The 27,390-nt window shown below is 42.7% G+C and overlaps 1 protein-coding gene across 2 annotated transcripts in view; it reads left to right on the top strand.

Annotated features, from left to right (window-relative positions):
• The window catches only part of CARD11 (caspase recruitment domain family member 11), a 538,982-nt gene that overhangs the window by 252,484 nt on the left and 259,108 nt on the right, over positions 1-27,390 (top strand). For both annotated transcript variants that reach the window (XM_069209962.1, XM_069209961.1), the window contains exons 7-8: positions 7,604-7,729; positions 11,883-12,077. In XM_069209962.1, the coding sequence (XP_069066063.1) occupies positions 7,604-7,729; positions 11,883-12,077 (321 nt within the window). The remainder of the gene's footprint in view (positions 1-7,603; positions 7,730-11,882; positions 12,078-27,390) is intronic.

Here is a 27,390-nt window from a genome sequence, read left to right as displayed (position 1 = left end):
CGCCCACATCTCCAGGTTCATTATGCAGCACACAGTATGAAGGCAGGCCAAGCACAAGCAGCTCACTTGTTCTGACATGATTAACATGTTTTGCCAGAAAAGCAAAACAAGTGCATTCCACTTACTACTATACATTAAAGTTTCCACCCACTCATAATCTTTACAGGATTTGTGCCCACGCTTTTATTTTAAATTCTTGCATAAAGCCTGCCCGATCAAAAAGTTAACTCTTTTCTGACAGAAGCAGACCTCAAACACCAAGAAAAGACAGATCTTATGGTCAGAAAAAAATAATTTGGTGTTCGGATGACACAATCAGAGCCCCAGAAATAAACCATACGGCAGTGGCAATATAATAAGGCCAAGATTCAATCCATACCACTAATCAGCTAACACTAAGACAATCACGACTATCCTAGATAGAGCAGTTATGTGCAGCAAGCACCACCCACCTCCTTGTAAATTCACAAGAACTGACAATGACAATGAAGTTTAGTTTATTAGTTAATTAAAACCATAAACACACAGATCAACAATCTAAAAATCATACATTCAGAAAAAGGCTAAACATATCGCATGAATAGAATTAAGGGTTGGACAATCATATCTTTCTGTTCTCGCCTAATAACCAACAAAAGGGAGACATGGTTCAACAATAGGTTAATGTGATCTTTTCTAAGGCTAAAATAGTTTGATTAAACTATCGTCCTTTACGCTCTCGCCTAATCGCTAGTGCAAAAGGAACTATTTAACATGCATAAATAAGTGAGCAAAGCCTTTCACTGCCTGCCTGAGCTCAGAAACTAAACAGAAAGTGCTTAATGCAAACATTATATGCAAACCAGAGCAAAACTAATCGTGCAAAAAGCGCAATATGTGAACATAAAGACGGGGCTATTTTGCTGCAAGAACCAGGATCTACCGAAGGTCCGTTGGACCATAGAACAGGCTCTGTTACACAGGACTAAAGGGCCTGAATGGTCCGGATAGGGGTAATTGATCCTCACGCCCGCACCTAGCCATTCAATTTGTCCTACTTGCATGATTTCTTAAAGCCGTACCATCAATAAGACCATGAGTTTATACCAACATGTAAAATAATATTCTTAAAATAAAGTTTGGAAATGGCACTGAAAGTAATTTATAGGAAAATTCTTATGAGCTCTGGAGTTGGGGATGCTCTGGGCAAGTATGTAGACTCTCATTAAGCATCATTAGCGTTGCAGGTTAGCTTATAGAATAACATTAAAAAGTACTTATGCGCAAAGCGAGTAGGCGCAGCACTTAAGATGACTTTTTGAACAATGTACTTAATTGTTGGGTCGGAGCCAAGTATTCACTGCATTTCCTGAAACTTAAATGTTCAGGTATACAACCATTTCTTTCATGTCCTTATCTGTTGCTGCCTTGCAGTGCCAGTCATTTCTTTTCAACCATGATGAAATATCTCATGAAACAGTAGTGCTATTGAATGACTGTAGATAAGAAACAGGTCAAAACCTGCTGCCTACATGGCCTGAATCCTCGTTGGTTAAGGAGTGGTCCTAGCATTGCTTTTCTCTCTTCCAGTAATGCCTTGCAAATGCATGTCAGGTGCATTAAGTCTTCTTGGCCCTTTCCACATAGCCAACAGTCTGTTATGGGAAAATTGTGTTTCCGTGGAAGTAAGGTTAGGAGTGAGGTTAGGATGCGCAGCCGATACCTCGGGGATTTTTCTTTTAGTAAGCAGGAAAAGCCTCTTTGAAAGTAGGGTTGCGGTTCGGCTTTGTCGTAGCTTTGCAGCACGACCCAGCTGTGGTCTCTGTTCGCCATTGCTGCCTTATCCTGCATCACTGAGATGCATTTGATGGTTTTATTAAATGCCTTTTTGAAGCTGGTGTGAGTTGCAGATGCCGCCCAGAGATCATTTAAGCCGAGCCGTATTAGGGAACCATTGCGGTAGGTTCAGACGAACCATCTGCATCTAGTTGCCAGTCTCGTCCATAAATGTGAATTTAATGTATTTGGATAAGCGTTCTCAAATTTGTACCAACAGATAACCTGCGCACCTCTTTGAGCGAGGGATTGTTTCTAAAGGCCAAACTGCAGCCTTATCTGAGAAAGAGAGGTCTATTTGGGGAGGCAAAAGGTCATTCTTTTGGACCTGGGGACAATCCCATCAAGTGTCGATGCATCCTTTCCACGTAGCGGCTCATTATCATAAGTTATTGTTGGAATCAATTTTGCCTGAATTACATGAAGCAATGATGTTAAATCGCAGCCAGACACTTTCCTTTTTAAATTATTTAGAGCCAGGGGTAGAGCTATACCCTTTCTCTTCAGGGCACCATTCTGCGATCTGATCAATCCTTTATTTATCAATAATGATTCCTAAATACTTGTATTCAGACACTGTCTCTAAACATTGAGCAGTGATACACCAGCTTACTAATTTTATTTTCCTGTATTTTGCAGCCATTACATTTGTTTTGTTGAATTAGATTTTTAGGCCATTTGCTATCAAATAAGAATCGGTGACATTGAGAAGGAACTGCTACCCTGCTGGGGTGTGACTTATTTATACCATGTCATCTGCATAGAGATTTGAAAGGGGTAGCCCGCCCAGCTTTGGGGAATGAGAATTGCAGGAATCTCGATTAACCGTTAGGTCGGCTAGAAAAAGGTTGAATAGCTTAGGGGATGAGGATGCACCCCTGCTTCAGACCTTTGGCAGTTTGTATGCCTCTTGAGAGATGTGTCCCATACCCCAGTTTATCTTGCACCCAGGAGTCTGTGTAATGTGCTTAGTAGCTTCAAAAGTGTTGGTGAGATGTTCCACGTGGCCAGTTTCCGCCATAACTTGCCACGATCGATATGGTCAAAGGCGCACCGGAAGTTAATTAAGCAAAGGTATAGGGATGACTTGGCTCTTACGACTCCATCTATCAACAGGGATGGAGCCATTATGTTGGTTGTTGTTCCCAAACTCTTACTTAAGCCAACTGATTTATCGGATGATATGATTGGCCAACGCCCAAACTGTTAGCTCCCCCAAAATAATGCTGGCAAGGTATTTAGCCTCATTATCGATCAGCGCCACAAGCTAATAGTTTTTTGCGCTATTCTTGTTGTTGTGTTTATGAATCAAGAAGATGATGGACCCTTTCCACGAGGCTGGAATTACAGCGTCTTCTAGAATCTGCCAGACTAACGGCTCTAGCTTCTCTGATTTACAGCTGACATCCTGCTTAAAGAGTGTTGAAGGTCTCCGGCTCGGAGGGCCGTATGGTGGGCACCTCACTGGGCCACTCAGACGTACTGAGATGGCTTATTGGTCAGGACGGCCAGCCGCACCTTAGTAATACCTTGATGAGTGTAGCTGATCGGGTCTGGCGCCGGTACGTGATGGCGGGGAGGCAATCACTGCCGTACCCGCTGCTAGCCATCCCCGGAATAGGCAAGATAATTGGATAACATGGTCTGGCTGCCTCGTCCACAAAGGGTATACAGACTTTTGGAGATATCTTCAGGGAGGGATGCTTTTTATCATACGAGGCGCTAGTGGGTGCATACAACCTAGGGCGGGCGTATTTATTGCATGCGGGGCACTGCAGCGTCTAGTACGCGACACATGGGAGAACGGTAACAACGAACCACAAACGACATTGGTTCTACATGAGTTGTTACTGGGAGCAAGCACACAATCTGACATACCCTGGATATATAAAACAGTATAGGTTTGTCCTGAGGAGGAGCAGACACAGGCGAGGACTAGGTGGGAGGTGGTTTTGCCCTCACCATTGAATAAGCAAGCATGGACTACGGCACTCGCATCCATACGTGAGGTGTCACGAAACACCAGTTTCCAGTACACTCAATTTAATTACTTACACCAGACCTATCTAACTCCAGCCAGGATTAAGCGCATGTTCCCACAGTCCAACCCGGAGTGTCCTAGATGCGGGAAATCAGAAGCTGATTTTCTCCGTATAACATGGAGCTGCCCACCGGTGCTCCGTACATGGCATGTTGTCACGGCCTGGACGGCTGTCTGGTCAGGATTATCCCTATCCCCTACGCCTGAATCCTGATCTGCTGGGGGTGCGCCAGCGGTGCAGGAGGGAGAAACAGATGCACCGGTGCGTGGACCTCGCGTTCATTCTATTTAAACGTCTCATAGCGATACAATGGAAGTCACCATGTGCCCCAGACATACATCGCTGGTCATCAGAATTGTTGCACTGGGCCAGAGCAGAGGCGCAGGTATTACGCACACAGGGGGATGGTGGTCAAGGGAGCGGACACATGGGATTCTTTCATAGATCAGCTGTACAATGAGGATGATAGCCGCCCTCCCTGAATTGAGGTCGCTATACCAACACATAGAAATACGCACATATGAGGGATGGTCATGGGGCCATGGACATCGGGCTGGAATGTCTGACCAATCGCTTCAATGCTGTATAGATCCTTCCTTACATCTTGCGCCAGGGGTACAGTAATATTGTTGAGACTGCGCGCTCTGGGCGCCAGAGCCACCCCAATGTAAAGTCCCATTATTAGACCCCACAAACATAGGCTCAGCAGGTGTGACTGCTGGATCTCCTCACGTGACAGGAGTGTCCCACCGGGCTCCCCCGTAGGCGTAACCCCCATTACCCTCTGTTCACTGCCCTCCCTGCGTGGCGGTGCTCCCCCCTCCCTCTCTCTTCCTCCTTCATCTCCCTTCTCTCCCCACAACCGCCCAGGCATGTCCTCGGGCCGCTAGCGAGCAGTTCTTTCTTTATATCAGTGGCGCTCTAATGTTTCTTCTTTTATTTTCAAGTGTTGATTATAAAATCTGTTGTTGTATTGTGATACATGACATAATGTTCTAATGTCAGGTATATTAGCATAGTAATTTGATCACATATCCAGACTACTGTAAAGAATTTGATAAATTTAATAAACAGATTAAAAAAAAAAAAGTGTTGAATGTATCCCATTGGGGGCCGGAGCCCCCTCCCATCTCCCCTTGCTGATCTGCTTCTCTGTAAAACTGTCTTGTTACTTTAACGGCGGACATGGATCGAACCTGTGGTGACTGCTGACCATCAGCTGGCCTTCCCTCTTCCAGTTTTGATATACTGTTGGCGAGGCCTGGTGTAATACCCTCTGTCACCCCCACATGGCTTTGCCCCTCATCAGGACAACTGAAGTGCTCCTGCAATAACTTTACCCAGGAATCTTCGGTCAGATGAGAGCTATCCTTAGATGAGTGGGGTGTTGTAACAAATTTACCTTCTGTCAGAATCATAAGTAGGTATAGAACGTTCCCCTTGTTTAAAATGTCATGTCTCCCTTGTGATTTGTATTTAGGTAGAAAGAGCAGGACATTTATATCATGGTGATCATTAGGAGTAGGTTTTGGACAGGCTTGTACTATGTTGTGTTGTGCGATCTGGAACGGGCGGTGCTGGATTCCCTGTTCGAGAAATTAAGGAGGGCTGAGGGCAACATGTCTGAAGCTGTCTCTGCTGGATGGGTACCTCGCTGAGCCCTTCCTTCTGCTGGGGTCGCAAGCAAGTTGCAGGCCCCCAACCATGGGCGGCCTTCTACCCCATCCCGGATTGGAGTCTCAGCTTGTGGAGAGTCTTGTTCTGATGTTACAATGCCCGTCCCGAAAGGGTGAATCACTACCTCACTCACGTAGGGATATCTGCCATTTGGCCCATCCTCTGCTTCTGCCAGCTCCGTGAACTTGCCTGTTTCGTTGTCTTCTTGTGGCTCTCTAATAACGGTGCTGATTGTAGTTTCAGCTTGAAGATACTCGATTTCATTCTTTCTGTTTCTTCCTTTCCTTTTTTGCATACGATGAGCATTATTCCGCTGCTCAGATTGCGTTATCTCCTTTGCCTGATTAAGCCCTTGATAGCTTTTTATTTCCATCTGTTTGTCTTCTTCAGTATCTGTTGTTTGGTTCTGGGCTCGCTTGCTGGATCGAACGTTTGGCTCTGTCTTCTCTTGGGCTAGGTTGAAGCTGCTCTTTAACCCTTGGGCCTCCTGGGAGTCTGGGACAGAGCCTGCGTGTGGATAACAGTCAAATGGACTTTATTGAGTAGTAGTAACCCTCCCACAGTTTCTAGATTGTTTGAATTCTATTAGTAAGTCACCCATCATGGCGGGCAGTGTGGTTAGTTTTTCCAATACCGAGCAACAGATGCAAGTGCAGCCTACCAGCAACTGCTGGGTATCTGTTTGTGCTTGTTTAATCAGACTGTTTAATTCAACAAGATTGCCGTCTATGCCAGAAACTACGGCAGCTAACGAGTCAAGGATAGATAGCTGAATGTCCGTCTTATCAGCCTGATACTGAAGGGAATTTACTGAGAGCTGGAAGATGTTTAAGAGAGATGGGCAGATGGTATTGGTTTGTTGTTCCTTCTCCAGTTTGTGGTCGATTTTCTGAAGACTTCCAAAGACTATTTCAGGCGTGGTCTTGATGGTTTCATGAGGAAATTCTATAGGTATGATGCTGCTGGTTCCTCCCATTCTGCGCTCCTCGGTTCAGCACCTCTGCTCCCTGCTCCTCCTCGCTACCCTTGCCGAGCCGCAACATGTCACTTAGGTTGCAATCAGCCACCGGGAACTGGGAAACTAAAGTGTATGTGCACCAAAACATCAAAAGTGATGCACTTGGGTCCATATTTATACTTTTTAGCGCCGCATTTGCGTCATTTTTTGACGCAAAAGCGGCGCAAACGTACAAAATACAATTGTATTTCATAAGATTGTGCTGCTTTTGCTTAAAAAAATGACGCAAATGAGGCACTAAAAAAGTATAAATATGGGCCTTTAGGCCATGTCAGCAGCCCAACACGGTACTGCTTACTCAGGTGTCACAAACATCATCTCCCCAGTCTTACTGTAATGTGGTTTTTCCATGAAACGCCACTGTTGTTCTCGTACAGATTCTACCAGAAGACACAGAGGTATCCTCTAATGCGCTGAGGCTCAGAAAAGAAGGATTTAGTGATGCACCACACTGATAGTTCACATGTGCCTGAATCAATGGCACATCCAGTACAGAATGTGAATTAATATCCATGTCCTACAGGATCCACACCAATCATTCATTCTGGTAGTTGTACACTGGTTACCAGTTTATAACACTCCTATTCATTAGGAATTTCCACAGTGTAACTCTATTTCTAAACACTCTGTCGATCTAGGCAACAGAAGCTCATGGTCCTTCATATCACTTATTTATTGGTCCTGTCTTGGTGTCAAATCTCTTGTCTTTTTCATTATTTGTACGCTTGTGTGTTCCTTACAGTGTGGTCCCATTTTTGGCTGGTTCCTTCCTCCATAGTTCTAGCCAGGTACAATGACATCCTCCACATACCTTCACTACTTCTGATGGCACCCTGCCAATATTATTCCTTATAGAAAAATGCTAGCACGGTTGTTATAGCCATGTACTGCATCTGTCTTGCTTTGCACAGTCATTGACAATTAGGGCCACCATGATGTTGTAATTGACAATAGGCATTACAGAACAAAATAGGAGGTGATTTTTAAGAATTGGATAGGGATATCTTGCATCAATATGTACGTCTCATTGATTATTTGCTCCCTTTTCCAGTATTTGGAGGAGAAGGAGGACCTGGAGCTGAAGTGCTCGACACTAGTTAAAGACTGTGACATGTACAAGCACCGCATGTCCACCATCATGATACAGCTGGAAGAAGTAGAAAAGGAGCGAGACCAGGTATAGTGCTGTACGCGGTAATCGGAATACTGTATACTGTGGGCTTTGCATTGTGGTGTGTCGTCCATTGCTCCTCTGGCACATTGCATCGGTACAATAGTGCACAGAATTCCACAGAATGGCTGCTTACTGACCGGCACTCATCGTGATTTGCCATATTCCCTTGCGGTGGTATGTTACAACATCGGTGTTGAAAAGTCAGCCTACTGCTACAACACGGCCATAATATCAACTCTTTCAGGGTAAATGTAGATTTACTGTTACTATGCCCACTGTTACTATATTGTGGGAGTCGATATTATGGCCAAGATACATTGCTTGGCTGATATTTCGGCGGCCATATTGTGGCACCACATGAGTCTTCCATTACCCTTTTCTGTGTTTTTCTCCGTTATTACAAAGTAACTAGTTTAGACTGCTTTCATTTGTATTTTTTTGGGAGAATGACGTAACGATAAATGGATTCAGGGACTTTGTTGCCTTGACTCAACAAAGTCCCTGGATCCATTTATAGTTACGTCATTCTCCAAAAAAAGCTATATAAAGAAAGCAGTCTAACTAGACTTTCACAGACAGAACCCTTGAGCCTCGATTATGAACCTGTTTGTATATGCGCCTTAAAAGTAATAGCAAACTGGCAGGCATTACCGGCAAACTAAAAACTGCCAGTGTAACTATTAATACATCAGCTGTTACCGTCTTACTTACCATAACATTTGATTATAACAGGCAAAAACATTGGCACAACCTTGCATTTCTACATCCTCACTTTGACAGTTTTAAGCTTCCGGAAATGTGGACATTAGAAGGAGGTGAGTGGTGTTATCATCTCAACTACTTCTATTTCCAACATTTTTTGTAAAATAGTAATTCAGAAAAACTGTCTGGTAAACTGATACTATTTCTTACCTCTAAAAATTAGAATGTACCGAGTGCATCCTTCATGTACAAAATAACGAAATGAAGAGTGTTTAGAGGACCCGTAATCTAATTTGAAGTGTATTGCCTTTGAGTAAATGCTAACAGTTACTCGTAAATGTTAAGATACTTTGGAAGGGACTGACTTAATTTTATCAGGGGGTTTGCAAAAATTATATTTCTGACTGTTTAAATAATGCACAAATAAACCCCTTCAAGCTCAGACCTTGGTTGAAAGTGCAGTGAACGATAAATGGGATATTCGCATATGTGTGTGGAATTATCAAACCAATTGTGACCTGGTGTGAGGGCAGGTTCTCAAAGATAATATGTGTGGGTGGGGGACATTGACATTTTGGACAACACAAAATTGCCGCAATCAGAATGCCCGCATTTCACCGGATCAGAGACAGAGTTAAACCTCAATTTCATAAGGCAATGTGTCTCCACATTAAGGCACCTCCCAAAGGACCAAAATACAATGTATTAAGTGAACGGGCCCAATCAATAATTGAGTTCTAGATTAAATAAAAGTTAAAGGGTTTTATTACATATTCAAAAATATATAATAAAGACTCAATGCCATGAAGGCATTATAATAAGGTTATGCAGAGGATGCAAGATTAAAAATTAATAAAAGTCCCAAATGAGCAGCAAAATTGAGAGAGCAACATAAAGCATCCCTAGCAGAAGAGGAAAATCTTCTGGCTCAGCCCCAAAACCAAGGATATTTTTTGCATATGAAATTACAGTACATGCAGACTCACGGTTGTGTGATCCAATGTATAATGTCATCAGCAAATCAGACCACATGAAAATTAAACATCATGTTGCCTTAACACGAAGCAATATCCCAGTACATGAATACTATTCAGCACCCTCTAAGCTAATGTTGTCTGGAGATGCTATAACAAAACTAGATACATTCAACAATAACGTTATATGAATAAATAGGCTCATGGAACCAAAGGAAGAGCCTCGGTAACATTGCGGTTGCAACTGAGCTATGGAAAGTTCACCAAGAGCAGAACGACAACAGTGGAAATAAAGCAGTACAACTCAGCTTGACTGCATGCTGCAGAGTCTGTAAAGAGAGAAGTGGGCGAGGGTGGTGGGAGGAAGAAAATGAGTAACAGAGGTGACTTACATTTTAGAAAAGATGGCACATGTACCTAAATTCTGGCCTAGTTAACAAATAGCAGTAAAATGTGTTTCTACACACCATAGAGAATTTGTTTCAAAAGCAACTGTGTCATGTAAGTGTATATATGTGTAATCAATTTTGATAATACATGTTGCATATTGTTAATGGTGCACAAACATATAAACCACAGAAATCTTCTACTTATGGGAGAAGGTAAATTATTTTTAAAAATTACAATATGATTGTAAATCAGTTTTAAACAGTGTAAGGCTGGAAACCCCATTGAAGGTAATGACGTGGTAGAAGGCAACCAATCAGTGGTAACAGAGCTCTCTTCCAACATTTCAATGTTTCCCCTTCTGTTTGTTTCTGTTTAGGTTAAAAGATTCTGCACTCCAAGGGTAGAATGTTCTAACACCATTGTGGCCACTGATGTTAAATGCCCACTCAATTATTAGATTCACTTTTATACAGCTCAGATGTACATAATTCGGAGGAGAGCATTTAACAACAGAAATAGCATTCCCCAGGCCATGTGTCCATGGTTTTCAGAGATCGGATTAACCTGGAAACAACTAAAAAGCCCATCAGAACTGAGGTATGATGTATAATGCAGCATTGCATAACATCCATTTCCAGTTCTATTAATAAACTGATGGCAGAAAAAAAGAAAACACCAATAGTTGCTGTATGATGGCAAGCACAAATATGTAAGCAACTTTTGTGCTGCTTTCCCTGCACCACAAAATGCTTCATCTCCTTAAATGCAACGTATAACTAAGCAACGTGGCTTATACAGGAAGAGCATGGCGAAGGCAGAAAGCAGAAAGTATTGGGGATTTTTGAGGGGAATGCTGTCTTCCCTGAAGCAAGGTGCAATGTATATTGGGTTGGAAGTCCAGATTTCAAACCACTTGCTCACCGCTAGCCTGATTCTACGAGCTTTAAATCTTCGCAGAAAGGCTACGCAAATAATTAATTCATAGAGGGATTGGCCCAAAGCATGCAGATTTGGTCACGCGGGGATGCTTGGAGTAAAAGCCAAGTTTCCTAGTTCCACAATTTCCAACTTCACGCCCACAAAATAAAAGGAGTGTGGGCATTTTCCACAACAAGGCCAGGAACATCCTTTCCCTGGGTGTGTCTTGGGAGCCCTGCTTAGATTTTGGATGCAGTATTTATTACCAGCACATTTTGGTAAATTGGTAAAGTTGAGATACAAAATCAAGCTTGAAAGCTTCATGGCTAAAACTAGCTTACTGATCCCCATCTCGGTCAGTTCACTTCATTATATTTTGTAAACAATGGAAAATATTGCCTCTGGCAAATGTGTGGTACTCTGTAAAGTGGAAATACTGCTAATCACTACCATTCAGAGTTAGGAAAAACACTGAAATGTAAGACATGGAATTCTGCAAAAAAAATAAACAGTGAAAACTAAATGATATTCTTGCTTTGTAACCAAGTTAAAAAGATACGAGGCAAAATTGTGCAAGATCATTAATGATGGGGCTAAATACTACATTTTTTGGCTGGATTTGCCAGAAGGGTCTGCGGAGAATGAATAAATGCTTTATCAAAATCTGAAATAATTTCCTTGAACATTATGCAGAATCGGATGTATCAGGTGAAATTAATGTATTCCTTATTGTGTATTATCCTTTTTATCTCTCGACTGTGGCAATTGTTTCCTTACTTTTAAAATGTGTATTGTAAAGAAATAATGAAAATGGCCTAGGTGTAACATCAATTTGATAGAAAATGCGTACAAATGAATGTGCTTTACAGGGAAACAAAGATGTGACTGAAGACAGATGCTTCTTCGTTTCGCTAAATATTGTTTTAATGGCAGTGCGTGTCATTGACATTGAGGCCGTTACGTGCAATTTACTAGCTGATAATTTAGATTAAATTGCCACTGTTTTGGTTTTGCTAAAATCATGCCTTCAATACATCACTGGTTAGCACTAGTCAAGCCTTTTTTTACCTGACAAAACTTCCTTGCATTTCCTCGATGATGTAGGTGTATATTTATTATTTATCTTAATCATTGATGTTCATGACCTTTGTTTATCCCTCCCCCCGCCGCAGGCCTTCCGCTCGCGAGATGAGGCCCAGACTCAGTACTCTCAGTGCTTGATAGACAAAGACAAATACAGGAAGCAAATTCGTGAACTGGAAGAAAAAAACGATGAGCTGAGAATAGAGATGGTCAGGAAAGAGGCTCGCATTGTCAACCTTGACTGCAAACTGAGACGACTGTCCAAGGAAAGCTGTCTTGATCAGGTAGAAATTTGATTGGATGAACTGGGATGGGGAATGACTTGCCTCAAACTATCTATTGTGGTCATGAATTGCTAACCTAAGTGGTCTTAAATTATCCAGGCTTGTTAGCCTGGATATCCAACCTCAGGAATCCTAAATTAATCAATCTTTGTAAAGTTGAATTATTCATCCTTACTGTTCTTGAATTATACAACTTCAGGCGGCCTGAATTGCTGGAATTTAGAGCCTGATTTAGAATTTGGTGGATGGCGTTACTCTGTTACAAATGTGACAGATATCCCATCTGATGTCTTACGATCTCCATAGACCATAAAGGTGTTGCATTATGCAGACGGGATATTCGTCATGTTTGTGACGGAGTAATCCCCTCCACCAAACTCAAAATCAGCCCCCTAGTGTTTTGTTTAAAAAAAAAAAGTTTTATGTAGCGCAAACGTGGCCCAAGGGCTTTTGAGGACTTTACATGAGCACCAGATTACATTACACAAGTACAGAATTTTCTACGTGCCACAGGGAGATTAAGTGATATGCCCAGCATCACTGGATGTTGAGTGGAGGGCAGAACGCGAACCTGGGTTCCTCAGTTCCAAAATCGCCAGCTCCTCTCATTCTTGAACTATCCACTAAGTGGTCTTGAATTATTCAATTTTAGCTGTGATTAACTATCCATCTTTAGAGGGGTCTACAATTCAAACAGACTAGTAAGCACATCTTAAAAATATACTCCACTTTTCTAAATGTGCATCAATGAGGATCAGCAGAACACCACCTGAAAAGAATTTCAGGAAAAGGGGTCCTTTAAGGGTGTAGTATTCATCTGAAAGATGTCGGTTTACAACAATTATCACAGGCCATTTATTAACAACTTGAAAAAGCACAAGCAGAAAATAAAATGGTATTCATACAATGATCCCGTGTTATCAATAAATAAAATTATATCATATTAAAATTAGTCAAAGTATAATTTCCTTTCATCCTACTTAATGCCCACATACAATTTCTATCAGACATGAGATTTAGGGCCTGATTTAGAACTGGGTGGAGAGGAATATACCGTCACAAACGTCACGAATATCCTGTCCGTCATCTGCCAAGTTATAAATTAGGCCCTTATTTCATCACCTTAGTTTCTTGTAATAGCAGCAGAAGGTGACCTGTTGCTTTCCTGTACCCCCTCAGTGCCCCTGGCGAGACAATAAAGCCTCCTGTTCCTTTTAATGGTTTGTCTGATTCATCCCTTCCACAGTGTTCCCTATATGTGAAAGATATGAAAGAATCCTCAAATCTATTGATTTCGACATTTCATAACAAACTTTTCAATAGTCTCACACCTACAGAAAGTAAGATCTACTTCATCAGCAAATCTTATTCCTTAAAAATGTCACAGATGAGAAACCAAAATAATGATTTTGGAAACTGTAATTTTAAATGGGCAAGCTATGCAAAGGATTAACCCTTTCTAGTCCATCTATTGCCTATTTCAATACCAATATCTCCACAATACTGATCAGATTTACACCAAACCTCAAAAAGCACACAATAATGTCAAGTATGGTGTAAGTTAGTTCAGCAGTTTTTGCTGTAGCAGTGACCAAACTGTCCTGTGGAAGCTAAAAAGAGAAACACACTTTCACCCCCTTTTTCTCCACCAGGCAAAACTGCCCCTCTTTTATATGTTTTTATTTTTTTAAGATTGTGAATTTTTCTTAGGCTTTGTGGACTCTAGCCAAGGATTCATTAACCCCCAAAGGGTCCTGGTTCTTTGTTGGATCTCCCAGAGCAAATGGCATTCAAGGACATATTTAGGGGTCTAAGACTGTGATGTAAAGGAGAATAACTGGCAGGCACGTGGCCACAGGCCAGAGTTGAAGTGCACCAAAAGGGTTCTCCATGATTAGGAGTGACAGGACATCATGGGATGTTTAAGGTCAGAATGTAGGTTCATCCTTATAGTTCCATGTTCTCATTTTTTTTAAAGCGGGTGTGGTACATGTGAGGACTGGAATGCATTTTTGCAGAATTGTGTCTCAATACTAGAATACCATTTGGGGCTAAAGCTATAAAGTCTACTGTCATGGCTGTGTCGTTTTCACCCCATTATTTTTGAGGCTCTACCACCTCTGTTTCACCCTCTTTGCTCACAAAGACTCAAAAATCCCTACTAGCAATTAAGGCAGATCCTTTGTAATTGTTAATCACTTAACAAACTTCAGTCTGAAAAGGGGCATGGATTTCCTTTTACTGAGGAGCATCTTAAAATACCTCTGCATGTCTCCCATATGGTGTAAGTTAGTTCAGCAGTTTTTGCTGTAGCAGTGACCAAAATGCCCTGTGGAAGCTAAAAACAGAAACACGTTTTCACTCCCTTCCTGTACCTTTTTCTCCACTGGGCAGCACTGCCGCTATGTGATTGCCAAATTTATACCAGAAAATTCTATTTGAATGGAAAGTGCAACCGAATCTTAACCTCTCAGGGAAAAACCAAGAATAAAATGAAGCTATGTTAGCTTTGGTATAATACCTTAATGTATGTTTAAAACAGCACCTCAAAAATCCAATTAAAACCACAGCTAAAATACCGTTATGGATTCAAAACTAAAAAACACTGAATTTCTCAAATATTGGTACCACTGGATACTATCATCAGTGATGTCTTCAATGATGTAATTTGAGATGTCATCAGTGATGGCATCAAAGATGCCATTTAAAAAGTAATAAGTGATGTCATGGGAGGTCATAGTCTCTTGCATGAGAGAGTGTTGCAAGTGATGATTAGTTTATTTAACCATAAATGGAAAATTTCTGTGCTTTTTAGGTTTTATTTTCTAATCTTAACATCACTTTAACATAAGCTTTTTTTTATTGAATTTCTAATTTTATTTAATCATACGTTAAGGTCTGACAAACAAAGCTAAACATAACTTAACTTTAACCTTTGTTTTTTCCATGAATTTGTGTTTTTTTACATCATAGACCACGTCCAACAGTTACTTGCACTTTCCCTCCTATTTACAGCCTGCCCCCTCTGTTCATGGCTTTGGACCATGCACAGCAGAGGTTGGTCGTATAGCCTGGCTTTTCGCAATGCCCTGTGCCATACCTGTGCAGTTGGCCAAGCCTCACTGTGCACTGTGCCCAATTCTTCACAAACTTCTACCCACCTCTGAGCACAGTCTTCAGCGGTGCATTGGGGGGTTCGCCCCAGAGTCTGTCCTGTGGTCAACTCTGCACCCAACCCTCCATATGTGGCCTTCCCTGCTGTGCACAGCCATCAGCACTGGAAGTTAGCCAAATGCAAGATCCTGTACCAGCCTTCACAGGCAGCCAAACCCAATTGTGCATGGACTTCGGACCCTCTTTTATTTGTTTTAATTTTTTCAAGATTGTGAATTTTTCTTAGGCTTTGTGGACCCTAGCCAAGGATTCATTAACCCCCAAAGGGTCCTGGTTCTTTGTTGGATCTCCCAGAGCAAATGGCATTCAAGGACCTATTTAGGGGTCTAAGACAGTGATGTAAAGGAGAATAACTGGCAGACGTGTGGCCACAGGCCAGAGTTGCAGTGCACCAAAAGGGTTCTCCATGATTAGGAGTGACAGGACATCATGGGATGTTTAAGGTCAGAATGTAGGTTCATCCTTATAGTTCCTTGTTATCATTGTTTTAAAAGCGGGTGTGGTACATGTGAGGACTGGAGTGCAATTTTGCAGAATTGTGTCTCAATACTAGAATACTATTTGGGGCTAAAGCTAAAAAGTCTATTGTCATGGCTGTGTCGTTTTCACCCCAATATTTTTTGGGCTCTACCACCTCTGTTTCTCCCTCATTGCTCACAAAGACTCAAAAATCTCTACTAGCAATTAAGGCAGATCCTTTGTAATTGTTAAGCATTTAACAAACTTCAGTCTGACAAGGGGCATGGATTTCCTTTTACTGAGGAGCATCTTAAAATACCTCTGCATGTCTCCCATTGGGCTGTGTGTGTAACTTATTTTAGGGCATTCCTCAGGGATCCTCAGGGGCTGGATGATCACTGTATGTAATATTAGAGGAGCCACACTCCCCTTCAGATCCAAAAGGAATTACGTTGTTTTCAGAGAAAAGGAGAACTAGTTGGAGAGTGAGTGTTGTCCCTCACTCTCCAACTAGTTAGAGAGGGAGTGTTAGGAGTCAGAAAAACCTGCCTGAGAATATTTTATCTGAAGGTTATGATAAAATAGAACCTAGCATTTGTACCCCCAAAAAGTACTCACACAATTGCTATTCTACTAACATACGTCAGTTTTGCAGTATAAGTCTACAAATCATGTGTACTAGAATGAGCATAATTATTATAACCAACTCATCAAATGTTCTGTATATAAGGGATATTGTTAAATAGGCAAATCATGTTTAATAACGTATCCCTCACCTGTTACTCTGTGCCCTAAATGAAGTGATTAAATGTTGTCAGCTATCTAGCATATATGGCCATATAAATTTACAAAGCTTAAATATGCCTGGTCATGTGTAGTTTACCTGCATCCTTTATGCCATCATATCCACTCAAATAATATCTTATGGAGCAAGGAGTAAACACTTGTGCACAGCTCCTCCGTTGCTACAAAAATGTGCAAGTAATGCTTCACTATGCATACATATGGAAGCAGTGAGAGCTAATGCTACTTTTCCCTTCTTCCTTCCATGAAAAACGAATCTCTACAAGAGCATCTTCCACTCTAGCCACAGTTCCAACTCCTGTACCCTAGAATAGAAAGTTTTCCTTCTCTGTCCTGTTAGCTTGGACAGTGCCAGAAAACATGGAGATAGAGCTCACGTTTGTGAGCATTACCATCCAAACAATTAACCTGCATTTTTATGCCCCATGCCTATCATACACATTTTCTAAAATTGAATGCAAAAAAGCAACCATGTTTACATGCTACAGGCCCGTCTTACATGTAACGTGCACTGAGTGGAGGGGGCAGTTACTGTGTGTGGAGCAGTTAGAACAGCAGAGATGTCGCCGTTCTGGACTGAGTAGCATCATTGTAGCTATGTGTTTTTACTGGTAGTGGCAACGCTGAGGTTTCGATGGGTCAGGATTGATTTGCATTATTGTATTTGTGCATTTCCTTGGCTGGAATAAAAGAGGCAGTGGAGGTGACGTGAATGTAAGAGGGGCCAAGTTCTGGAACAACAGTGGGTGCTGCTAGATCAGGTGCATCAGTTAATCTAGTATATGTAATAGGATGTATAGGTATGGTTGAGGTGCTTTTGGAGAACTGTGTTTTTCTCAGTGCTATATGGGTCTCTACAAATAAAGGTTGATGAGTATTGGCGCCTGGGGAAGGTGAAGAAATCTGACAAGGTTACTGAGTCCGGATGTTGGCACTGAAGTGGCAATGGTTACTGTGGGTTATGACTGAGGTGCAGTCAGAAATGGCTCTGTGAGTGACCCAAATGGATAGCATGGTTACTGCAGCTCAGTTGTGAGGGGCATTGTTACATCTATCATAGTCACAGGGGTGTGTTAATCTAAGTAAGGTAATAGTATGGGGTGTTTGTTTTAAGGTGCACTGGTAATGGTTGTCAGTGCTGGAATAGTTAGAGGGCGGTTCAAAGCAGCACATAAGAGAATTGGCAGAACTGTACACAGATTTCAGTACTGCAGCAGCAATTGTAGTGTATATGAAATCATGCACGCTGCGACCCTTGCGGTCCTGGGTGTACTCTAGACAGGAATTACATAACATGGAGGGAGGTGTTAAGGTGTGGTTATGAAAGTTAAGATGCAGTGCGTGTGGAGCGCAGTAGTATGCGGAATAATAAAGACATCTGTTATATAGCTACGTGTGTGACATATTCATTGCATGCTCCCGGGCTGGGGAAGACAGTACAAGTGGTGACAAGTAGGGGATATGTGCCCGAAGAAACAAAGCTGTTCTCCCTGAGAGTTTGAAAAGGTGAAGCAAAATGCTCATGCATGCCACGTGTGTCCCAAATCAGTGCAAAATAGTCTGCGATTGGCATGTGTGGAGTCAAAGCCCTATTCCAGCCCATATGCAGCCATCGAAGAATTTGAAGGACCTGCAGAGGAGCACGTTTGTAAAGCCCACCAAAACCCACTGGTAAGTCTGGAAGAAGAGATACTGCACTGCCCCATAACACATAGCCATCATCAATACAGAGCAAACGCTAAAGGCAGTGACGACCAGGTATAAAAACAGAAACTTACTTACCAGCACAAGCTAGTGAAGTGCTATACGACCTTGAAAATCAGACAAAACAACCATATTCTAGCAACAGAGTGTTGCGTGAAGAGGTTGCCACACCTGCTTTGCAAGAAGAATGCTGCCCGAATACCATGTGCTCTCAATGGCGACAGAAGGTAGTGCAAGTTACGATGCAGCTACATTCCTGAAGCCACCACCTTCATTTTATACAGCGAAGAAACAGAACATTGGTGCCAGGTGGACTGCATAGATCAAAACATTTGATGACTTCATAGATGCAATAGAAGAAGACAATAAGAAAATCATTAAAATATTTGAAAAACCTTGCCAGTGATGGAGTGAATGAAGTGCTGAAGAAGGTCTCACAAGCTAATTCGACATCATACCAAAAGGTAAAAGAAGTGTTGGATACCAAGTTCAATCTGATGCCGAATGTTGACTACAAGGGGTAAATCTTCAACACAGCACAACAACAAGCTGGTGCAATGATAGATGAATATATTGAGAGACTCGATGCTCTTTCAAACATTGTAAGTTGTGTAACTTTAATGATGAAGAAGCAATGCACCTCAGAGTCATTGATGGCTGCCTCTCAGACTGCATATTGAGGGAACCTTTCAGTTTAGAAAGAAAGCTAATGACTGAAAGGGCAGAAGATTGAGCAGATCGACAAGCTGCTGATATGGAAGCAGGAACAGCATGTAATGAATCAGCATTGATCATGAAAAGCAAGCAAAAGCACAAAACGGATACACAAAAGTCGATGTCTCAGAAGAAGAAAAAGTTATTCTTCCAATGTAGGATTTCATTTCCCCATGAAGATAAATGTCCAGCCACAACACAGACATGCAAAGACTACAGGAAAGAAAACCACTTCATAACGTCTTGCAAAGCAAAAGAGAAGCCATATTTGTCACAGTGAGAAGAGAAAATGGATGCCAGGAGAAACCCAAAGCATTCTTGCCTCACCCAAAGGCCAAAAGGCACCATCAGTTATGACAAGTAGAAACCAAGCACAGTGGATCATAATCATATTCAATGTATAAAAGCTTTTCAATGTCATTATCAAGCACCAGCAAAGAAGACGGATGTGCATTGATGTTTACTAAGGATCGACATGCACATGTAGGATTAGTTGATTAAAAGAAGATCAAAAGTAAAAAAAGAATCACCAAATGAATAAACAAAATTCATTTGAACATCGTCCTACAATTACATTAAAGATGAACAGTTGCCCCATAACCTTCATTATAGACAGTGGTGTGTTGATCAACAGCAATGCAGTAGAAAAGATCAACAGCCTGTCTCCTGTGCCATACGGTTCTCCATCAAGCACAAAGGTACACATGTGGACTGCTTTTAAACCGTTAGAGTCAAGGAACATTTACAGAAAACTTCACAAAGTGGAATGTCCCATTTCAGTAGTGTCCTAAATGCAATCAAACTTACAAAGAAATAAAACATGTGAATGCGATTGCAACTGAAATTGCCTAATTTGACCCCAAGTTACATACTGAGATCACAGTAGATGTGAGCATGGTGGGGCTGGGGGCAATCCTTGCTCCTCACACTGGCCATCCAAATGCCCAGAGACACATTGCAACCTATGCCAGTAGAAGCCTGTCTGAAACAGAACATGCCTACTCTCAGCTGGAGAAGAAGAGTGTGGTCATAGTGTGGGCCTGTGAATATTTTCATGTGTGTTTCATATGAGAAATGTTTCACTTTCATCAGAGACCATCAGGCGTTGCTCACTACCTTTGGAAAGTCAAAAGCTAAGATGCCCCTTCGCATCAGAAGTTTGGATTATGACTACAAGAGTATGACTACATGATAGTACATAACCCAGGGAAAGACAAAAACCCTGCAGATTACTTTTCACAAGTGCCGCTACATTGCCACAACTGGACATCCAAAGTGGCTGACGAGTGTCTCAGCTTAATTTTGAGGTCCAGAATGCTAGATGCTCTATCCAAATGAACAAATAATTGCTGTACCAAAGCAAATAAAATCATGTTCATCCTCAAAGAACTCATTACAAAGCAAACTTGGAAGACATGTTTTCAACCTTTTACTGATGATGTTGACTTTCAAAAACTTAAAAATCTACAGGATGGGCTATCTGTCACCCGAGAGGGTATCATATTGAGAGCCTCAGAAATTGTCATATCTGAGAGGCTGAGACAGGAAGTCATTAAGCTAGCCCATGAAGACATTGTGGTATTGTAGCCACCTAAAAATCCCTAAGAGATTGAGGGCCTCATTACGACTTCAGCTGTCTTTTCACAGGACGCTGAAGCCACTGCAGGCAAAAGACCACCAGTACTGGAGGTTTTTTGCTCGCCATAGTAGGAGGTTTCCGCTGGCCTAGCGGAACACTCACCACAACATTGAGGCTGGCTCATAACTGAGCTGGCGGCAATCTTGTTGTGCATTGAGTGCAATAGCACCTGTCACGTATTTCACTGACTGTAATTCAGGCAGTGAAATGCGGGTTGGGGTTGTGCATGGGGACCCCCAGATCCCCTCATTACGCCAGCCTTTCCATGGCGGTGTTTAAAGCCATGGAAAGGCTGGCGGATGGGAACTCGTAATTCCCAGGGTAGAGCTGCTTGAAGCGCTGCCTTGGCGGATTACAACCGCTGAGACAGCTCGGCTGCAGGCTGGCTGCAGCCTGGCGGTGTCGGTGGTTGGATCATGGCGGCTTCACCACGGTCATAACGGGGCAGTCAGACCGCCCTGTCTGCAGCGGTCCGACCGCCATCGCAAGGTTGGCGGTCTTAAGACTGCCAGCATTGTAATGAGGTCCTGAGTGTGGTTCCCTTGCCTTGATGATCGAGTTGAGAGAGAGCTAAAAGCATGTCACCATTAGAACTGTTTATCTCCCAAGGTGATGCAGCGTCCATTGACAATGCCTGACCTTCCTGCGCATGCCTGGGAGAGAGTTGCAGTTGATTTCTTTTGGGCATCTAGAAAATGGACATCATCTCATGGCAGTGATTGATGAATACTTATGTTTTCCCTTGGTGGAAGGGTTTTCATCGACAACCCATAATAAAGTCATTTAGCGGCTTGATGACATCATTGCAGCATGGGGCATCCTCAATATTCTCAAATCTGACAATGGCCCTCCTTTCAATAGTGAAGAATTCAAGTAGTTTCTTGTTTGACTAAATTTCAAGCATCAAAAGGCTACATCTTTCTGGCACTAAGCCAATGGTGTTGTTGAACGATTTATGGGCACCCTCAAGAGGGTAATTCAGCAAGCGTTGGTGGAGAGAATCGATCTAAATCAAGCCTCATGCCCATCCCTTCTTGCCCATCAATCAACTGTATCAATCAACTCCTCACTCCACAACTGGTGAGGGCCCTGCCACCTTGCTATTCGGAGGGAGCCATCGGTACCAAACTACCACTATGGACATTGGACCAATCGGTGAATGCTGATAAGGTTTGTGTCATAGAAACTTCTGAAAAGTGCAAAATGAAAACATATGCCGATCAGCACCGACACTACACAGTCTTTGAGAAATGGAACTGGGTACTGGTCAAGCAGAAACTGAAGTGTAAAACAGACACTCCATTTGCTGTCGACCCTTTGAGGGTCGTGACGTAGAAAGGACACATGATGACAGCACATCATCCCTGAAAATCCATCACATGAGACTTGTCACACTTTAAACACCTATCTCAATGTTCATCAGCACCTGAGATCACAAGCAAGGCGATCTGGCCTGAATGTTCAGATCGCACATCTGAGCCTATGTCACCGATGCTTAATGACAGTGCATCTCAACTACCTCATACCACCCGATCTGGCAGACCAGGTTGGCACCTTGACAACTTATTGAGGAAATATGAAGTTGATGTTGTTTGTAGTTTTTATTCAACAAAGTGGGAGATGGAGTATCTTTGACATCATGTGAGCTAGGACCCTCGCTGTCCCGGGTGGACTCTAGATAGGAATTACGTAATCCAATGGGAAGCGTTAAGGTGTTGTTATGAAAGTTATGATACAGTGCATGCAGAGCGCAACAATATGTGAAGAATAAAGACATCTGTTACAGAGCGCTGTGTGTGGCATATTCATTGCATGCTTCCTTGCTGGGGAAGATGCTATGGCAATGAGTAATGCAGCTCAGGATTGAAGTGCATTGGTAGGCCTTTGTGGTCCAGTGCTGGGATTGCAGGTACACTGTGTGTTGGTTTTTGGATGCACTTGATGAGTTGTTTGAGGGGCTGTAATTTGGTAAAAGAAGAGTGTTTAAACTCGGAAGGGGGTGCTACGTGTGGATTCTAACCTTGCAAACTATGGCAAAGGATGCTGTAGATTAGGATGGAGGGGCAGGTTAAGGGCAAGCAGCAAAATAATGAGTGTGGCCAGCAGATTTGTGTTGAAGTGCTCTAGCAGAGCTGAAAAGCTAAGCAGACCATAGTGGAGGTGCATTGGCAGAGTTGCTGTGGTTCCTTGCAATAAAAAGGAGCCATGGGATAATGTCACAGGGCATGCGGGTCAAAACTACACTATTTATAAAGAAATAGATAGGATAGAGAGTTAAGGCACTACCAGAGAAATATCATACAGTATCTAATAACAAATCACAGAATCTGAAGAATCGATAAGGCAGTCATGTTAGGGTTAAATGTAGAAGCATATTGGCAAAAACAGCAGCCTTTGAGCAGATTAGTATATACTGTGGGTGAAGATCTCCATCTTAAACAGGTTGAATTGAGACTGGTGTCTCTGCCAGGTGGCACCATAGCTGTCAGCGGACTTTTTGTCACAAGGACCATTTTCAGTGATGCGTTTCGTAGCTAACTGTAGTGTGTATTAGTTCTCTTGTTAGACAAATGAAAAGGAGTTAAAGAGGAAATACAAGTCCCAGCATCCAAGTTTTTTTTTTTACTTTGGCCAAAAAGGAGGACTGGATGAAAATGACAATCATGACGTCAGGCTAGCTTGCTGGCAACTATGTTGCACTGACTGGTGCGTTTGTTATGTTTCATTGTGTACATCGGAGATAAAAGCGTTTTTTCACTAGATAGATTGATAGAATAGGGCTTGGGTATAAGGGAGAGATAAAGTAAGAGAGACAACCTCAGAAGAAAGAAGAAGGATGCAGGAAAAAAGGATTGCGAATGTGAGATGTGCTGGTGACAAGAAGAATGGAATTGTAGCTGAGAGGGGAAGGTGCTGGGCAGAGCCAGGCATTGGTGAAGAGGCAAACGGGAGGTAGTGAAGGGAAGAACTAGAGACGGAATTAGGGCTCTTTCCGAGTCTACTGGATAACAACACAACTTTATTTTTCTCACGCTTCACAAAATCTTGCTGGGGCCTTCCTTGTGCATTTAATATGTTCCTCCTGACTGGCCATAAATCAGTCTTAACATCATCAAACCCCTGCTTCCAATAACAGAACAACAGTTCGCCCCTTATGTAAAATTTAGAACTGGGCTTGCTCATTCACCAACCAGTCAAATCTTTGGGACTTTCATTCTTCTTCATGGGTTGGTGAGCCATGCACTAACCTCTAAAAGTGTTGTGTTCTTGAGGTCAGCAATGTACAACCTGTCAAGGTAGACTCAGTTGCTTTCCATTCTTCCAAGCAAGGTAAATGTGAGTGCCTACATTTGTATAATAGAAACAATTAAGGACCGATTAATACCATTTTGGGTTGTGGATACACCACTTTTTTGGTGCAGCTATAGTACAAAATATTATTTTTGATTTACAACGCAAGCACCATGCATCCTGAGTAGGTGCTACACAGCGCCCAGTGTGCCAGCGCTAGGAGACAGAAGGAATGGGTCATATCTTAGTTGATATGGTCAGGCTCGGAGCGGCAAGGTGGGCCTGTGGCCGAGGCCAGTTGGTGGGCTGTTTTTTTAGTGGACTAAGCAGTCCAATCAGCCAGGGCCGTCCTCGTCTCCGCTGCAAGTGCACAACATGAAAGGCTGTTGTTATGGCCTTTGCATACATACACAGAGTCTGACTCACGTCAGGATGGCTCAATGTTAGAGGAAGAGTGACAATGGACTGCTCCTTCTGTCGCAGCTAGGGATGTGCCTGCCCCTGGCTCCCCCAGGTACGACAGAGACCTGGGGTAGGAGCACTGGAGAGTTAGGATGGTGGGGGGGCTGATGAGGGCCAGCGAGAGACCTCCACAGGTTGTCTCTCCCTCCTGTCCATCGAACGCGGGGGGGGATAAATTAGTCTCTGTTGTTCTTCCTTGTTTGCCAGATATCAATTAGTGCAGTTAACTTGGAGAGCATGTGTCCTTAACCAACTTTGAATGTGGGGAAAAATGGCCGAGTTCTGGCATCGGCTTAACAAGCTGTGATTCTGGGTAATTCACTCAGTCTCCCTAAGTAAAATAAAAATTAATTTGATCTTGTGCAATGTAACTGGTAAATTGCGCTCATGCCTTTGGGCTAAGGTCACACTATATAAAACTACAAAAAAGTGATTATGGAATGTGGTCCTCTTCTTTTGGTAGTGCCCGGGCCCAATTGTGATTCCCAGTCCGACCCTCGATATGGTGCATTTTTTCTGTCTTCCTTGTCACGCAACTCGGCGCAGCAACTTTGCTTGCTGTCCTGCGTTGCGTGAAATGTCAGTAAATCTGCCCATGAACGCCATTTAGGGGTTTCCGGGCGTCCCAGCTGCGACACCGGCTTGCCCCTTTCGATCGCTGGCACTGACTTTGCAACCTCTGGCCTCAGAGGTGGCAAAATCAGTGCCAGGGGCAAATAGGCCGCTCGTCCTTCTGAACATCAGTTCGGGATGCACTCTTCATTGTACTGTCAATTTGTATTATTACACTAATAGTGGATAATATATATATTTATAATTTTTCACTAGTAGTGTAAATAAAAGAAGTTCAATTAGCTGAAATATGTCCTTCCGAGGCAGATGAGGTAAGTATAAAATATGCTTTTTAAATATATGCTGTGTGTGTGCTTGCGGATGAGGGTGTTTACGTGAAAGTGCGTATGTGTAAGCATGTGTGTGAAAGGTCAAAGACCGTCTAATGTCACTTTCGCTACCCCTAGCATTTTGGTGAATTGACGTGCATCAATCTGCCCCTTGCAGAATGAACCATTATATAAAAAATACGCTATTGTTACTTCATATTAATTTTCCTCATACATACTCCCCAAGGATATCTTGCAAACCAGACTTGGGTGTATGGTTTGCGCGGTCGATAAGCCCAGCCCTCGTGTAATGTGTCCAATGCTGTCCAACTTGTTACGGAAGTGATCGCCTACTTCTAGCCACCCATATTTCCTCGCATCATTTACAAACAGCTGAACGCATTACACTGCCCATGCTGCTTTTTCCTTAAAAAATAAATAAATAAAATTAGAACAAAACTTTATCAATTGAGGCTTCTTGGTGCAATTCCAGACAACAGATTTTCGTGCATTCCGCATATTTTATTTCTTGCGGTTATGCTTTTACGCATAGTTATTGTCCCACAGGAAACGACTTTGAGTAGAAAAGGACTACTGAAAAATGTGAAACTAATGATTGCAAGTCCACAAAACATTCTCACGCCTGTCTCGTTCCACTTTTATTCGCTATATTTGCCCTCGCATTGAATTTTCTCGAGTTACCAAGTACATTTTTCGCAAGGCGTCATTTCAATGTCATTTTTTATGAGGTTATGTATACTGCAAGAGGGGAAATGCATTTTGATCAACTCCTTGGGGTAAGGTTTTAAGATCGGAAGCAAGATCATCATAGGTAAATGCTTTTGTGCTCCTTAAACAGATAGGCATGAGCTGAATCGAATGTTCTAATTTACATTCAAAAAAATAAGTTAGCGATAATTTACTTATATATTTTTCCGAAGCCTGATAGGAAATTGTTGGACTTTTGGCCATACGCATGGTCATCCCTAGTCTTTTTGCCTCCTTCCTCCTGGTTTTTCTGACCTTTCGCTGTTGGCTCTAGGACTCTGAGCACTTTATCACTGCTGACCAGTGTTAAAGTGCAGGTGCTCTCCCATCTAAAGTTGGTATGATTGGCTTATACCTGATTGGCATATTTAATTTACCTATAAGTCCCTTGTACAGTGGTATCTCTATACCCAGGGCCTGTAAATTAAATACTACTAGTGGGCCTGCAGCGCTGCTTGCGCCACCCACTGAAGTAGACTTTCAAACCTGTCTCAGGCCTGCTAGCGCAGGGCCTGTGTGCGCAGTTTTCTGCCACAGGGACCTGGCATCTAAATTTACTTGCCAGGCCCAGGACTCCCCTTTTACTACATGTAAGTCACCCCTAAGGTACGCCCTGTGGGCAGGGTGCCATGTATGTAGAAAGGCAGGACATGTGCCATATTGCATGGCCTGTCCTGGTAGTGACAAACAGCCTAACTTGGTGTCTCACTGCTGTGAGTGCTGCCTTCTCATAGGATTGCATTAGAAATGCCCTGCCTTATGTGTAGGGGGATTGTCTGATTTATGAGGGCTAGCGTAGGCGTGTTTGGTATGGTTGTGATGGTGATAATAAATACTGCTTACTGGTGTGGGTGTATTTTTTATTACTATCACAGAAATGCCACTTCTAGAAAGTGCGCATTTATCTGTGCTTATGATTCTGGTGTTTTGCAGCTTGACTCCAATCCACGTCTGGGCAGAGTGACAGTTGGGGCTTTGTGCATACTTTTCAGACAGCCTGTACACAGGGAGGGTGGAGGTGTCACTGAGGTGCATCTACATACTGAATAGTCTTCCTGGGCTGAGAGAAGGGAGAGGCGGGGCACACCTACATTTGTAAAGGCTGTGCCCTGGCCTCACACAATAGGGTCGTTAACCCCCCACTGATGTTTGGAGCCTGTGCTGAAAGGAGAGAGGGGGCACTCCCAGAACCAGTTGTAACTGGCTGGAACCTCCTCTCCCTACCACTGTAAAACACTGTAAGAACTGACTATAAGTACAGGGGAATTTTCCCCACAATTTGAACATTCTTGGAACTTGAAACTGGACACAGAACGCTGATGAATGGACTCACCAGGAAACCGCCATGGACTGCTGCTGCTGTGCTGACCTGTGACCTGCCTGGTCACTAGGAGGAACTGCCACCATCTGCATCCTT

This window comes from Pleurodeles waltl, chromosome 10, assembly GCF_031143425.1.
Source record: "Pleurodeles waltl isolate 20211129_DDA chromosome 10, aPleWal1.hap1.20221129, whole genome shotgun sequence".
NCBI lineage: Eukaryota > Metazoa > Chordata > Amphibia > Caudata > Salamandridae > Pleurodeles > Pleurodeles waltl.
Note: the sequence above shows the minus strand (reverse complement) of the source record. Positions and strands in the feature narration are given on the sequence as shown.